Consider the following 16,838-nt stretch of genomic DNA (forward strand, 5'->3'; position numbering starts at 1 on the left):
AAACTCCAGAACTTGGCTCTAGACTTAGCCCAGTAAAGACCTTAGGTATCTAAGCCAAGATTGAAGAACCAGATCTACTCCATTGGATCAGTACCCAGTTTTAACTGAATCTTTTATTCAGCAAAATGTTTTGGAAAAGCTTAGAAATCACCTGTTTGAATTAAGAGTTTGGAAATAGAATTACGACACTGTGTATGTAGTGAAATAATACATAAAATGCAATTACTGACCAGCAACAAAATCTCCAAATCCTATGGTGGTGATAGTGATGAATGAAAAATAGAGGCCTTCTATGTAATCCCATCCTTCAGTCACCATAAAAACAAAGGGAGGAATAACCAGATGGACCAGGACACCCCAAACAATGAAGATAGCTGTACATGTAATTTGTGCTTTCCTCTGTAAAGAAAGAAGAAAAAAAAAAAAAAGAGTCAAGGAAAGCTCTCCACATTTTCTTTTCCCATCCATGGCATCAAGCATCATCTGACAGCATCAGACATTTGAGTGCACTATGGCTCTGCATTGCCTCCCATCTCATCAGTCCTTTCCATCAGTTAGATCTGAGACTGAACTCACGGGGGGCGGGGGGGGGGGGGGGCATGTGGAGGAGAGGAGGATGATACTAAGCCATCATCAAAACAAAAAAAACACTCCTCCACAAAAAAATCTAGTAACTCAGAACAAAACATTATTTTCCAGTTGGTTCACTGCACAGCAGGAAGTACTCATGCTAGCACAGAAGCAGGTGGGGGGGGAGCAGAGCAGCTTATTTCTGTGCCAGAGGAGCTTGCACAGAATGTCTGTGAAATGGAGCCTCACCTACGTTTGTCCTACAGGTTTCTAATGTAAGGAGATACGTATGTCTCCATAGAAGGTACAAGATCTATATTTAGTATCAAAGGTTTCTACAAGAGCTCATTTTGCTAGAACTTCTTGCAGAACTAACATATCAGACCCAATCCCCCTTTCAGTTATTTCTATGCAATACCATTTGGGAAAATTCATATTTGTGCAAGCGTTCATTTACTACCAAGCTTAGCAGGTAAGTTAAGAAGTGTAAGCTTAATTCATGCATCAAAACCACACAGCACGAGGGTAAACAAGAGACGACCTTACCAGGCTTACTCCTCTTTTCGTCAGGAACTGGCCCAGCCTCTTGGCACGGCCTCCAAAGAACTTCCCCAGAGCACTGATCCATGTCAAGCAGAGAGGAACTCCAAAGAGCCCATAAAATATGCAGAAGAGACGCCCAGAGGGTGTCTTTGGAGAAACATTTCCGTAACCTAAGAGAGATAAGTATGTGCATGGTCTGTTCTTGTTGCAGAGAATTCAAGGCGATTCTACCTATGCACAAAACAACATTGCGTGGGCTTCTGCTGTATCAGACGCTCCTTACTTCACCATCTAGAAAATCTTTAGCCTACTCCAGCTGCTGATCTGAATCTGGATGCCTTCCAATTCTACTCTAGCAAATGTGTATTCCATTAATGCAGGCTGAGAGGATTACTGCATTTTAAGTGTTTCCTAGATTTTGTGCATCTTTTTCTTGACAAGATGAGATAAATATGAAACAAAGCTCACCTCAAAACTTCTAATATGATTCCCCAACCTTAAGCAGCACTGTTAAAAAATTTAACTAAGTCAATTTTATAGGAGAAAAAAAAAAAAGCTCAAAATTCATCCTGAAGCTAGCTTCCATGTGAAAGATCCACTATGCACATTTGACTTGTGACCTGGTACATTTCCAAGGTAAGAGTTTACAGTTAAGTGCAATACTAGTTGTAACATAGCAAGGTATTTCAACTGAATTTAATTCTTTGCTGGCCACAGAACCCAACATGACATTACAAACTAAGGCTCTAAAATCAGCAGCCTATATTCTGAACTTCCACCAGAGCTTTCTTATTTAGGTGTTATTTAGACATTAACTTTTTGTCATAAGTTACATTATAAGCTGAGTATTGTGAGTTTCAAATACTAAAGAAAACCACAGTACTGCATACAGTTTAACAGTAACATTCCCATTTCTGTATACATCCAGCCCTCTCTGGTTATTTTGCATTGTAGGTGTAGCACGTAGCAAAGATTTTTCTGTAAAAGCAGAAGGCAGATGATGTTGAGCTCTGAAAACGTGCATATCAAAGGAGGAAGTAGTCTTTCCATGCAGAAGGTTTTACAAGCACAAGTCAGTAGTGAGATTTAGAAGACAATGCTTGTTCTACTTTGCCTTCTTGAAGAGACAGAAAACTTTAAGAGATAGATAAAAAGTCTAGATTGTTCTGTAAGCCAAGAACACTGATAATTCAGTAGCTTAAGAGGATGCATGTGAGTAACAGAACAGCTATACAAAACCCTCATATGCACATGCTTTAAGTATTGGTTTAACGGATTGTTTTGTAACACTTTTGGTTTAGGATTTTATGATTTGGAAATTTAAGTGCATGAATTAATGGAAATAGAATGACACCAGTCATCCCCAACAGCAGCTTGAATCTGTTACTTACTGGAAAGGCATGCATTTCTCTTCTGTATATGCATGGAGAGTGTACCAAAATACTGGGTTTTTTTCCCTATGAACCTGCGGATGATCACTTAACTCTAGGCAACTCCAGCCATGGGGACTTTATTCAATGGCTAGTTTGACACATAAAAAGAGGAATACAAACACACTAGAGCATACAGAAAACTACAGTTAGGAAAGTTAACATATTAAATACTCACCGATTGTAGTGATCACAGTAGCAGCAAAGATCACAGCGTTAGGCCAATTCCAGTTGTTGAAAGTATTATTCCCAGTGATGGCAACCCCCTGTCCAGCAGCATTTGACACAATCTGTAACAAAACAGTTTATAGTCATTCTTGGAAAAACCTGGCAGTCTGAAAGAGAAATGTGTCTGTCCCTCTCAGGTTTTCTCCCTTTGTTCATACTTTGAAAATAACCACTCATGGTTTTTTGTGAGGGCTAGCCTAGTATATTCACTAACAATAATTTTATGAAATATTAAAAACTTGCTTCACCTAAGAAAAAGTAGTGCAGGTGCTCTGACATTTAAATAGGGGGGTTTAATTAGATAAGCTTTTACTTGATTTACCAGTCTAACCCAAATGGATCTCTTCCAGAGACCAAACACACTCCTCCAGACTGAACTAGCATTTAACCTCCAGTATAGTTCTTGAATTTGGTTTAGTATTAGGGACATCTTCAGAACTACTATACATTTCAAAACACTGTTACATGCCTCAGCTTGACCTGAGTATGAGCAGGACGTCATAGACTCCTTGGCAAAGCTAGTGCTATTAATGTTAATTCACCTGCTGTTCCTGGCAAAGTCAAACCATCTACAAGTTAACGTAAAACTGTACCTTTCAAAGACAGAAAATTCACACTTTTCCAAAGTATTCCATGCAAAAGAACTCTAATCATGGTCCTTGAATCAGGCCTCTTTTTTATCCCATCTTTGAATCTAGTATGCCATGATGAATGCAAAGCACTCATTTACAATGTTTTAGGGAAGAAAGCGTAGTTATTGGTATTTCCACAGATTCAGTAAGTCATTTTTTTAACATCTTTCCAGGTCTTCAGGTGCTCAAGATTTATTAACCATCTTTACTTTCTGTAGGAAGGGACTTGGAAGACCCAGTTTCCCCTGCCTTTTCAAAATTAGACTGTAGAAAACACATTGATAAAAAACCCTAATGACTATTTAGTGCAGAAAGTCAAAGTTTCAGATCAAAAATCATGCATCTTGCTGATTCTGACATGTATTTCTATCTCCCTGAAGTAAAGCAAAGCGATTTATCATATTGTCTCCTAGAAATGCCTAGTTATTTAAATCTCTCACATCATGCTGCAGTTACAGCCTTCTCAGGTTACTCTGCTTTTTTCCCTTCAATGTAAACCAGGGTTGTCTGAAAAAAACCTCTGAGGCTACATCCATATACAGGAGAGGTGAAGGTATCTCCAAAAGTTGATTCATAACATTATCCAACTTTCTGTGTTTCTCCCTCAAAAAGGGAATATTGAGCACAAAAACCATCTTGAGCTAAATAAGTAAAATTGGAGGCAATATGCCTTTTTTTTTTTTTTTAAATAAACATGAGAGGTGACATTTATCTTAAACTGGTAAGAACTTACAGAAGCACCTACAACCAGCTCTTCCTTTCCTCATCACCCATTCCTTCCTTCCTACTTGATTAAGATCTGATCTTGGACCCAGCAGAGACTCAACACAAAGTTCAATCGCTACTGAAAACATGTACAAGTTAACACAAGTTTTAATTATTCTTGAGACTTATTACATATCACCGCCCTTCTACTGTAATAAAAATGCCCTCAAAGTGAATGTATTGTGCATATACAAGATGCAAACAATTTAATTAAAAATGCACTTTCAACACACAAGCTATTATAAAAGATAAAAGGAGAAGCATTGAAAGTGAATGAAGGTACAGAACTAGATTTTTCCCCTGGTAAACTTAAAGTGTGCACAAAACTGCATGCAGTGTCTTTCCATAGCCTACAGGCTCTGGATAAAAAAGAATGGAGAGAGAGAGAGAGTTCTCACCAAGGCAGCCATTTGTCATAAGAAAGTAGTGTTGAAATGAGAAGTAGCCTTGAAACAGGCAGGTTGAGAACAGGCAAGTAAACACATGATGCCACCCCCTTCCAAAAAAAAAAAAATAAAAATAGTTGAGGTAGCTATAATGGATCACAAGAGTTCATATGAGTAGAGACCAACCAAAGTAGCTTCATTCATTTCTGCTATGGTCTGCAGATGAACTTTCTAGAAGTCCCAAAGGATGTCCAGAGTACCCGATAAAAGCAATCTGTGATCTATTATCTCTGAAAAGATGCCTTGACTTTTTCCACTGCCCAGCAACACTGTATTAAATGTTATATCAAACATCAGTTCTCCAGTCATTTTCCGTGTTACAAGCACACTTGGATTTTTGTTTTTTATTGTTATGTCCTCACAGAGCAACTGATCTCATAAGAGACACGCTGAAGTATCTGTTTTCATTGTCACTGTGCCATTATCTCATTGCATTACTCCACCTTCACTCTGAGCTAATGAGCTCCATTTCCCAGAACATACAGTTACGTTAAGATCCACCAGTGTTTGAGGTCTGGAGGCGTGAGGGGGGCCCGGACTCAAGGGGAAGAAGCTGCTGGACTGAGTAGCACACAGCTGCCCTTCACACTCGGTTAACATTTTGGGGGAGAGATGGACAGCTCTCCGAGTTATATAAACACTTTATATAGATAATCACAGACACTCTCCAGCCAAAGCTGCCACTGTCTTCCTGTCCCTATTTGCAGATAGCTATCTGCTATTAGCACACAATTATCTACAATCTACAGTCTAGACTTTTAAGTTGCTTTATGCCTGCAATAAGCCTGAATGCACTATATGCATCCCAGCTGCAGGAACAGAGATGGTCACAAAACATGCTTAGATAGCTTTGGTGCAGTGGGAAATACATAACTACTTTCCAAACAGCATAACTTTTGCCCATACTGAAATAATTAAATCTTTTGGCTTCAACAAACATTGTGAGTGGACACTATACAACTGAAGAGCAACTATGGGGGGTTTTTTGCTGGTCAATCTGTTAAGCAATATCAGGCATGCCTTTATTTTCACATGCTAGGATATAGAACGCCGTAGGCTGCCTGTGCTGGATTTCTTAAACTACAGAAAATTTGCTCTAAAAAGCCTTTGGATGGGAAAATAGGGGGCAGGTAGGGAGAAGAAGAAGAGGGTAGATGGTGCAAATGTTCTCAATATCTCAAAAGATCTCATTTAAAAATACCTTTTCAAGTATGCCCAAATTCAAAACCCAAAAATAGTTACCTATCTCAAGACTTACACATCGCCTTAGACCCCACTTCATGACAGTTTGTACTGATAAAAGCAGGACTTCATTTTCAGTCAAACAACTTTTGCCTCACAGGAATCAAGACTTCTCTTCTCCCTCTCTCTCCACCAGCCCAATTCTGCACTTTGGCAAATGAAAAAGGAAGAAAGATCTAGAGTCCCTGGAGCTATTGCTGAAAGTAAACAGACTTACAATTGCAGAGAGAGATTTAAGACACATATAAAACTAATACATCTTCTGATGACATTAACACAAGTAGAAACTGGGATGCCATTTGAACATAATCAAGCAGATGGTTTGCTCCCTTTGCAGGTACTTCCCCACAAACCCCAGCACTGCTCCAATACAGCCTTCTGTTTCCTGGGCTTGGTGACATTTTTATTAACTCCCTGATGAACTCAAGATTTATCAGCTATCACAAGAACTAGTTGTTAAATCTCCTCTGTCTTGGGTAAAGGAGAGGCATTTCTCTCAGATGCTTTAGGCACGTGCCACTTGCATCCCACCATCTGAGTAACAGTACGGCTGAAAACTTCTCAAAACAACAGCTTGCAATAGTCAGAGACTCGTCTTAGCTGTCCTTGTCTTTGTATCAGCAGGAGGGATGGCTGAATTTGAGATTTGATCAATACGACTGCAAGGTAAAATGGCTCACAACAGAATGACATTTAGTCCCTGTTGAAGCAATGTTAGGGTACAAAACTAAGAGAACAAGTACATTGAGACTGCCTCCAAGTAAATTTTATCATAACTTGATATGTTGAATATGCCATTTTACTTCGGCTTCTTGGCCTTCAGAAGAAGGAAAAAAATGGGACAGAACTATCACCTTCTGCCTCTGTAAGCATGAACAAGCACACAAGGCTTTGTTTTCTTTCTAGGAAAAGAAGAAAATACTCCTTTACACTGTCTCTTCAGGTATTTATATACATTGAGGAGATGACCCATGCCTTTTCTTCTCCAGGCTGAACAGTCCCAGTTCTCTTAGCCTTTCTTCGTAGGAGGATTGGAACACCCTCCAGTCCCTTGCTCACCTTAGCGACTCTTTGCTGGACTATCCCCAGCATGTCCCATGCCTCTCTTGTATTGGGGAGCCCAGAACTGGACACAGTACTCCAGATGTGGCCTCACCAGTACAGAGTAGAGGGGAAGGATCGCCTCCCTCAACCTGCTGGCAATGCTTTGCCTAATGCAGCCCAGGATACCTTTAGCCACCTTTGCTGCAAGGGTTGGCTCATGTTCAACTTGATGTCCACCAGGACCCCAGGTCATTTTCTGCAAAGCTGCTCTCCAGCAGTACTGGTACATGGATCCCACATGCGGTTAGTGATTTTATTCTAAGAGTTAAGGACTGCAAGAAAGCAGTGATACAGGCTTTGCATATCAAGTAGAAATAATTTCATATTTGGCATGAAATCCTAGGCACTTTAATAAGGATTAGCTGGATCTGATAACAACGAGCAATAGGAAAGAAAAAGGACTTCTGGGGTACTTATGGGCAGACAGACAGGCCAAACTAAAAGACACAAGACAACAAACAGGCTATATAAACTAGAGCAACAGATCCTGCCCCACAGGCACCCTATTACATACAAGAAGAACAGCCAGATATTGCTCAGTACCAGGTCTCTTGAAGAGGCTGAAGCCTCTCATGTTATTTAAGGCATTCCCTGGAGATCTGACACACAAGTCTAATGGTAGTTTTAAGCTTCTCCCAGTGGCATGAACAATTCTTCTGCAAACGCTACAGGTTTCTCCATAAGAAAGGAGATTTAACTGAACTATTAAGCCTGAAGTCAGAACCAGTGGCTTTCATTCTGCTCTCAAGAGTATTACCATGTACATAAAGGACAATCACAGCTGGCTGCTGCATCCAAAACCACAGTCCATTAAAGCAGTACCTGACGCATCCTTTCAGGACTCCTAGGCTTTGTCCCCACTTCTGACTCTGAAGGAACATGGGGTAATTTTGCTTCTTTCTCAAGTTATTTTATCAAGGATGTAAAGATTTAATGCACAGAAAAACACTGAGAATTACAAGTCCATCAAGCACTTTAGAGACGTCCCTACAAGGAATAACACTTTAACAGCAATCTCTTTTCACATTGACATCCAAATCTTTTATACAATTTGAAGAAACCAGAAAACTGTGCAGTAGTTATCTAATCGTGGGTACATACAAAACTGACAATTTAGCCAATCATAATAAAATTGTCCAGGGTAATAAGGCTTAAATTTACAATATCAGATGAAACTCTGTACTGTTGTTTATCTTTAAGTAGATTTTCATTTTAAACAATTCCAGCAGCAGCAGCAAAAAACAAATAGGTGAAGTGGTACAAGAAGCTGTATGGACATTTTTTGTAGTTTTTAAAAATCAAGAAAACATTTAAAGTAACTTCTAAATTACTTTAAAAATAAAAATCCGTGCCATGCAAATTGCACACCCCTCTATTTGTCCCCCATGGTTTTTGCAGTTACCTAGGTTTTCTGGCTCCAGCTATAGAGTTACAATAGCAGTCAACTGTTTATAATATTCAGATGTTTAAATGCAATCAAAATATATTTATCTTTTCAATTAAAAAAAAAAGTCACATGTTAAGACTCCCAGGTCAGATATACATTACAAAGTTCTACTGACCCAGATAATATTGTCTCAGGATTATATGTAAAGAAAGAGAAAATAAACCCTCTCAGTCAGTACCTATTTTGAAGGAAAAAAAGCCTATGGGTGGTCACAGCTAGACTGACAGAACAACTTCCTCAGACTCATCATGCAGACAGGCAGCACAGTGGCTGTGGCCAGAAATTTCCTGCCCTGTTGGCATACTGCACTTTGACATCTGCTTGCATATTAAAAGCAGTAGAAGCTATTTCACAGGCACAGTCTGAATTTGTAAGTACTTTATAGCTAGATCAAAAGTAGTAGATTCACAGTCAAACTAGGAATATATTAATCCTGGCTGACAGTTGTCATGGCTCATCTATTTAATAAGTTTGTGTGTCCAGTTTTTAAGCAGCAAATATATATTTAATATAATAATGTCATTACCTATTGTTTTGAGTTATAGTTGTTGGAGAAAGAAAAGAAGAAAGGGGGTGGGGGGAGACGAAAGAGATATTTAAAGCCAACTGCCTTCTCCCTGCCTCCCCAACGTGTCCTGACTCAAAGGAGGATACTGCGCATCAGAGAAAATATTTTCTTCATTCGAGTATCTTGGCAGCTTGATGTTTGTGTAAGGAAAGGGAAAGAAGCCAACTACACAACTAATGGTTTTACCAATGAGTAAAACTCAAAGAAACTTTTTTCCCCAATTACTTTTCATGTCTAGATATAAGGTGTATACATGTAACGATTTATTAAAATTTTCTTGAGTTCTCCAAAACCTTCATATTAACTTATATATTCTTGAGATTGAAATATTTCACCTCTATTCCCAGCCTTCACTTCCGAAGACAGCTGCACTACTGCTAAGAAAATCTTGCTATGCCACAATGCTCACTTTGGTAGCCAGAGATGCAACGTGGCAGAACTGCAGAAAGATGAGAGAATACACATAAGGTTAAATGATTTGATCAAGGCAGCAGAACGAGCAGCTATTCCAATGTCATCTTTAGGAGGGCTGCTATACACATGTCTGTGCACACAGAAATCAAAGCTCATCGCTTCTTAGAGAGAAGAAAAGAAATCCTTTGAGGATTAGAATGCAAAAAACACAGTCTAGAATACAAAACAGCAGCACCCTATTTGGACATGTGTATTTCTGCCAGCCACTTGGCACATATAGTACGTAATCTGCTCAAGGCAAGAGTTCTCAGGAAAGGATGGTAGTAAATATCCACCCCTCCCGAGCAGCTCAAAGTCACCAGAAAAAGCATACACTAGTGGTTCCTGCCATCCTTTTTTTCACCCCCATCTCTAGTGTAATGACAGGCTTATCCTGATTGCTCACTTGGACTCTGAGCTCCCAGCTGACTGAGACACTCTGGCTTTTTGACCAGGGCCAGCGCACAGAGCCAAGTGAACGAGCCTTTCAGGCTGCCTTAGCCACTTGACAGTCTCTGCAGGACTACGCTAACCAGCAGGACTTAGGAGAGCTGACCTTTCATTTCCCTCTCAGCATTATCTGTGTTCGCAATATGAATTTCATGTTTGTCAGGACAAGAACCATGCCAGATGTGAAAAGAAGTCTTTTAGCTGAGTCCTGGATTTCCTACTTCACTTCTGTGGGGAATGGTTTGCGACCTTTTTTGTAGAAAGAAAAATAAGACTAGTGAACCATATTGTCTCGGTCTAACAGGCAACACCCTTGTGTCTTGCTAATCTGTGAAAGCTTTAGTGTCCTTTACTGACCTATGCAGAGAGTTGAGTTGGAAGGTGGTTGGGGCAAGAGGTGCAGGATATGAGTCAGCAGCACCTGCATTACAGAAGGATGGAGGGATTTAATAAATTACACATTTATAAAAGAGGACATCAGTTGACTACACAGAAGTCTGATGCTGGATCAACTGAGCATGTAGGAGTGAATCCACAGTTAATTCAACTGCTGTGCATGGCATTTCTTCCCAGCTGACTTATACTAAGAGTTGCTAGGTTCTCCAAGACTCTCGCTTAAAATAGACTGTAGAAGTTCTAGGGTAACAAATGTAAAATCCAAGGCAGAAACAACTTGTTTCCAATAGCACAATGGGGTTACAGCCAGTAGCCACCTACCACAAGGCCAAAGTTGAAAGTGAGTCAAAAAATAGGAAGTAGGCATCGAGGGATTAATGTTTTCTTTTACTTCTAAATAATAAAACCCCCACAAGCTCACATTTGGTGTTGACAGATATAAATAATAAACCTAACCGAAGAATACACAAACATTACCCAAAAAGCTAGAGAGACCAATGTGGGTATACAGGATTCCTTCCCTCTTATCTAGAAATTGAATTAGAACAAAAATAAAATCAAACCCTGGAAAGCAAGCATTAGTCCCAATGTTCACATTCCTACATAGATCAACTACAAACAGCAGGGGACAATTTTTCCCCTTGCTGCCATACACTGCATTTATAAAATGTTTGATTAAGTGTTATTTCAAGTAAAAACATATTTTGCATTTTTTCAATCAACAGTTTAATCTTAAAATACAGTTCCTATCAAAGGGCAAACTTTTGAAAATTCCCACTTGGAAAAAAACATCCTGGCAAAATATGGGTTTACATACTTTAGGGGAGGGTTTTCTTTCCAGCAATAGCAAGATTTAATCCAGAATGAGATGGTATTTTCACACTTCTACCAATACAGCAGATGATAGAATGTTATCTTGTCAGTTTTCCACAGTCTTCAGAGAAAGGAGAACTTCTTGGAGTTCTCCTCAACTTTTTAATTGCTTCAACATGTCAGTAGTTTGTGTGGGGTTTTTTTAACAAGGCAATATTAAAATGTAAATAAATTTGCTAAAAATTACTTTAAATGATCCACCAGTGTCTTAGCATATAAACCAGAAAGGTACATATATAGTCAAATGCACTGTAGATACCACATTCTATCAAAAAAAAAAATCTAAAGCAAGATTGAACTTGCTCTGCAGAGAAAGTTTAGCTAGCCTTGTTCATTCTTCATTTACCCAGACAACTTCTCAGTGTTTCATTATATTCATGCAACAGTGCTTCTCAATGCATAAATGAATTACAGAACCAAAGACACTCTATTGCTTTCCTTTCATTACAGAAACTTTGGTCTGTCAGCAACTTGGACTTCCATCTAAGCATACCTCTTCCTACCTAATAGAGCCTCCAGTACATGCCACTTCATACAGAGCTGTCCCTACATTTAAGCCTGATATTTAAAGAATGCATGTAAATACATGCCTGGTTTTCACTTTGCATAGTTTTGTTATATAACAGGACAGCAAACCAGACATCATTTGTGTCTGTTAGTTTAGAATACAGCATACCCAGAGGGCTTTTTACATGTGGCTTGGTCTTGATTTCTTAATTAGGCTGTTTTTGTCATTATTCTTTATTGACTTTTTTAAGTATTGGGAAAATTCCTGTTTCTAGACTCCAGTGTGCCCAGCGCTTTTTTAAAGCATCCTTGCTAGTTTTATTAGATAGAGATAGCACAGTGGGATACATTGTCTTGTACTGGACATTGAAACCAGATTCCAGTGAAAGCAATTATGTACATGCTATGAGGAAAATCATGGGTTAGAGCTGAGGATTCCTTTAAATTCACTTATTAGCCAGGAAAGCAGAATAGGCTGTCTAGTAAGAATACCTGAAAATCACAGCACTAAACATAGTTAGCCGTACAAGATACTGCAAAACACAGAAGTGGTCTTCAGCAGAGGGAAAATACGCTTGACCAAATAACTGCATCACTCTGCTGTAAAGAAAGCCTATCCTTTGAAGAATGTGACTGAGCTTGAAGAGGGACTAGAAAGCATTCACATCTTAAACCTACACACACACTTCTATGCTGGAAAATATTCACTATTTAGTGTAGTTCTGAGGGAGCTTCACCTGAGGTTTATTTAGGTGCTCAGAACTGAGGAAGAACACAGAAATATCCCAAAGCAAACTGGAACTGCTCAACAGTGAGCTCTAAGATATCTCTGCAAAAGACACAGTTTGTTGGATAAGCCAATGAATTCCAATTTGCATCTGAACTTATATCAGGTTAGCTGTTCTTTTTAAAATTCACACTACCTAGTCCCAGAATAACCTGTATGTACAGGGAGAGTTTGAACAAGAGCATCCTTGCTATGGATTAGTGTATGACTGCATACAGACTCAAGGACTTTCCAAAAATGTTGTGCGCAAAGTTTTTCAAAAGCACTTGCGTTCGGATGCAATGCCATCATTAATAAAACCGAAGATAGTACTGTCACAGGTCCCTACCTTTATTAGGCTAGTGGCCTAAAAATCTATCCTGATCTTCTCTCTAACTATTCTGCTAAGTGAAAAGGAGTTTTCCCCCCACCTTCTCCCAAGCACTAATGACAGCACCTTTTTCCCCCCTCCTCTGACATCATTATTTTAACACACCACCAACTATGCATGTTAAACAATGCAGAAAGTTCTTCAGTGGACTGAGTCTCAAAAGGAACAGAGTGGAGACTTAAATGAGTCTGGGCACTTCAGGTTTTTTCCTCTTGGGTTTTGTTTTACCTTTCTGCAAGTGCAACGTGTGTGTGGGAATGATATTAAAAAGCTAAAAATTTTATCAGAGACCAAGCATTAAGCTTTCTTAATCCATAACTGCTGACACTGACAACCCAGTGAAGAAGTAGTAATTTGTTTAACTTGTGAAGGATATTCTCACTAAAGACAGTACTACAGGCACAAGCTGTGGTACGCTATGTTTCCTAGTTGGCCAAAAGAACCAGGGTAGAGAATGCACATTTGTCACAAATAGGAACACTTGTTATTTCATTCTTCTAAGTGCTCATTTGTTTTCTTGTTTTTAGATTACAATTTAACCAGACTAAGCAATCCTTTAGAAAAGCAATCTGTTAATTAACCCATACTGGGCAGAACAAATCATGCTTTTCAAGCACATCCTCAATTTATTAACCAGAAATAGTTCTAGTCAGAGAAAAGAAGGGGAGGAAAGGTTTTTACATGCAAAATCAGAAGATGCATGCTCTGTCCTGGTTTTAGCTTGTTATCTGACAGCCATGCAATAAATCATGAATTTAGAGGAGATGTAAAAAACCATCTTTGTTCTTGCTTGAACCTGAAAGACTCATAAAAATTTAATTGTGGCTAATATTTATGAGTCTGGAAGCCTCGGGACACAGTCCAGTGGAAACAATTTGTGAGTCTACAGTCAAATTAATTCCATCTTATTGCTGGGGAATGGCGAAGGTAAATAATTTTGCCAGCTATTCCCTGCTTGGAAAGATGATCAAAATTAGACAAAGCATGAGCAGGATGAAACAGGATACAGAAGAAGTAAGGATAAATATCTTCAGCACTTCTATAATGCCAGCATTAGATATGTTGAATATTCTTCACCCGCCCCTCCCAGGTAAAACCAGACATTCACGTGCTGACCATTTTAGTAGTTCACATAAATGTAAATGCTGATTACTGCAATGAATTCCACTCTAGCTACAGCAGGTCCTTAGGGTTGCTTCTACTTGGAGAAACAGGGTCTTAGTATTGCTGTAATGTACTGCAAGATTACCAGCTTGGTGATCAGCACTGGTAACTAGCACCATCTCCTCTTCATTCCCACCAGGGTGAACACAAGCTTCACAAAATGTATCGATATTTTTGGGTTTTGCATGGAAAGTTACAGCAGAGTAATAAACGTAATTGCCTGAGGACATGATGCTTCCCAACATGCGAGCACAGTCTTGTTTGGGTTTTTGGGTTTTTTCTGTCCCTTGGCACTGAGAACAAGGGCTGAGAGTTTCAAAGTTAATGGAAAATATCCTGGGAAATAATCACCATTGACATGACAAGAGAATTATCTCCTGTGGGACAAACAAATGGGCAGGGAACAAATGTATCATTTAACCCTCCTAGCTTCCTAACTTCTGCAGTATCTGAAAATTAATAGAAAAACAGTAGTTCCAGGAAAGGGTGTTAACAACAGAAAATTTAACAACAGAAAATGCATGCCTGCAGAAGGGAACCACTGGAAAACCATCTGACTTAGTTGAATTACATCCTTCCACAAGAGACAGCAGACTAGCAAAATACAGCTTAAAATTTATCAAGTTTCCGTAACTTCCTCCTTCAGTCTCTGCTATGTACTGAATCTCTCCTTCAATTAGCCTGAACTAAGAGGAGAGTTCCAGAACTTCTGTATCTTGAAACTGGACTTTATTGCCCTTGAAAGCAATATAGGTTTTGTCATCAATTTTATTTAGAGAAGATAAGGTCTCATACAGGTAGCACACAGGTTGCGATAAGCCCCAGCAGTGCTGTAAGCTTAAAAAAAAGTGATGACAGAGCAATCAGCTGGCACACTGGCTGTATCTTTTAGAGTCGGTTACTGGCATCATTTCAGTCATTAGCAAGGGTGGCACCAGACTTTTCATTCATATTACCAGTGTAATTGGGCACCCTGTAAATCTAGTGACATTACAGACTTTGACATGCCTTCAATATATAAACACCTTTTCAAACATTTATTGCTCAGCTGATTTGAGAGGCCTGCAAACAGTCCTGGCCAGTTGTACACTAAATCATTACTGCTTTAGTTTCAAGGATAACATATCTTGATGAAGAACCACGTTTCAAAAATCAGATGTTTTTAAAGTTAGCTTTAAGATATCCTAGTAACTCACTGCAATTTATTCTGCCTCTCCATTTGCATTCTCTGACATAAAAGTGCTGTCATAACCTACAGCAGTAAATGCAAGGGGAATACATTTTTCCCATGACATGTCATCAGTCCGGTAATACGGTTTAGGCATCTCAACAACAGAAGTACGTCAATAAAAACATAAAGGGAAGAACTTCAAGGAATAGCTAGATGCTTGAAATCCATTTCCTGATGTCTTGCTGTCATTCTGCAAAGCATTGGTGAAACTTAGCTTGGAGGATTTCTACAATTCTGGTCATCCACTTTCAAGAAACGGGAACAGAGGCAGACAAGGGCTAGAAGAATGAGGATTCTGTTATGGGTCAGCCAAAGCAATTTGTACTGCAAAATTAAGGCTGAGAAGGGATAGCATTGCTTTCTTTTGTACTACATCAAAACCTACAACACAAGACTGTAAAAGCCATTTAAACCATAACCCAGTGTTGGTATAAGAACAAAACAAACAAACCAACAAAAAACCCCCCAAAACCAAAAAAAATCCAAACCTAAGCATGAAATTAAGCTCTAAATTAAAACAGGTTCTCAACCTATGCAATAGTTTTTAATTAAAGCATTCAGCATGGTAGTGGAGATGAACCTCCCTATCTAAACCAAGATCCAGCTTAATAGTGATTGATTGGTTTAGTTTAACACCACATTGTAGAAATATTTACATTACAAATAAGATTTTGGATCTGAAATACTTATTACAATTATAGTGCATGAGGGCACATATTATTGACCTACAGTAAAATCCTCTTAGTAAGAGAGGAGTTCTTCAGACAGAAGTTGTGAGAAAGAGTAAACAATTTCACCATTTTCTGTGGTACCAAAACCATGCAGGAGTTCTTCCTCAAGGATTGACATGATGCAGAGTAGGCAAGAGATAAATACTAAAGAGTAAAACAAATTACTTGGAAAGAAACAACTGTACCGATAAATAGAACACCAAAACTTCTGCAGCATAAGCTTGATTTATATTTTTTCCTGGCAGACTTCTAACAAGAGTTTAAAAAGATCTTTCAACAGGGCTCGAGCATCAAAAAATACATGTCATTTCCTTTACTGACTACACTAGTGGTTCTTAAGAGTGGACACATTGCCCTACTGAATTTGTGAAGCTTCATCTAAGCCCACATTTAAGAGAAGTACAAGTCAAGATTAGTGATTTTGTAATGATAATTTGCACTCCTTACTTGTACAGAGTGCTGTTCTACTGAAGGTTTACAGATGGCTGTTACAGCTACAGACATAACACAAGAGCTAGCCTCTTCAGATTAAGCAAATTTTGCATGAAAATATTCCACATGATAATGGAAACAGAACACTAATCAAGGATTGCAGCAGAAATACTACCCAACTGGGGGAGGAGGCTGGGAGTGAAGAAGGCTAGGTCTTTATTCTTTTGTTTTGTAAAAAGCAAAGCAAGAGTAACATTTATCCCTGCAGCTTTCCATTATAAACCTCTATTTTACAGAACAGTGTTTTAAATACAGGCTGTCTGAAAAATTTTTAGTCAAAGGACACATAAGTGTTTTCTAAAAAGTCTTCACATTGTGTACATGTGCTTTTGGAAGCCTGCTGTACTCTGCCCAGCTAGAATTTGGATAATGCTTATTGATTACACAGTCTACAACAAGTTCTGTGTTT

The 16,838-nt window shown here is 38.9% G+C and overlaps 1 protein-coding gene across 1 annotated transcript in view; it reads right to left on the bottom strand.

Annotated features, from left to right (window-relative positions):
- KCNK5 (potassium two pore domain channel subfamily K member 5) overlaps positions 1-16,838 on the bottom strand; it is a 34,585-nt gene that overhangs the window by 3,266 nt on the left and 14,481 nt on the right. The window contains exons 2-4 of the mRNA XM_075749011.1: positions 2,722-2,833; positions 1,117-1,283; positions 231-399 (exon numbers count right to left, since the gene is read on the bottom strand). Of these exons, the coding sequence (XP_075605126.1) occupies positions 231-399; positions 1,117-1,283; positions 2,722-2,833 (448 nt within the window). The remainder of the gene's footprint in view (positions 1-230; positions 400-1,116; positions 1,284-2,721; positions 2,834-16,838) is intronic.

The sequence above is a fragment of the Balearica regulorum genome, chromosome 3 (assembly GCF_011004875.1).
Source record: "Balearica regulorum gibbericeps isolate bBalReg1 chromosome 3, bBalReg1.pri, whole genome shotgun sequence".
Classification (NCBI taxonomy): domain Eukaryota; kingdom Metazoa; phylum Chordata; class Aves; order Gruiformes; family Gruidae; genus Balearica; species Balearica regulorum.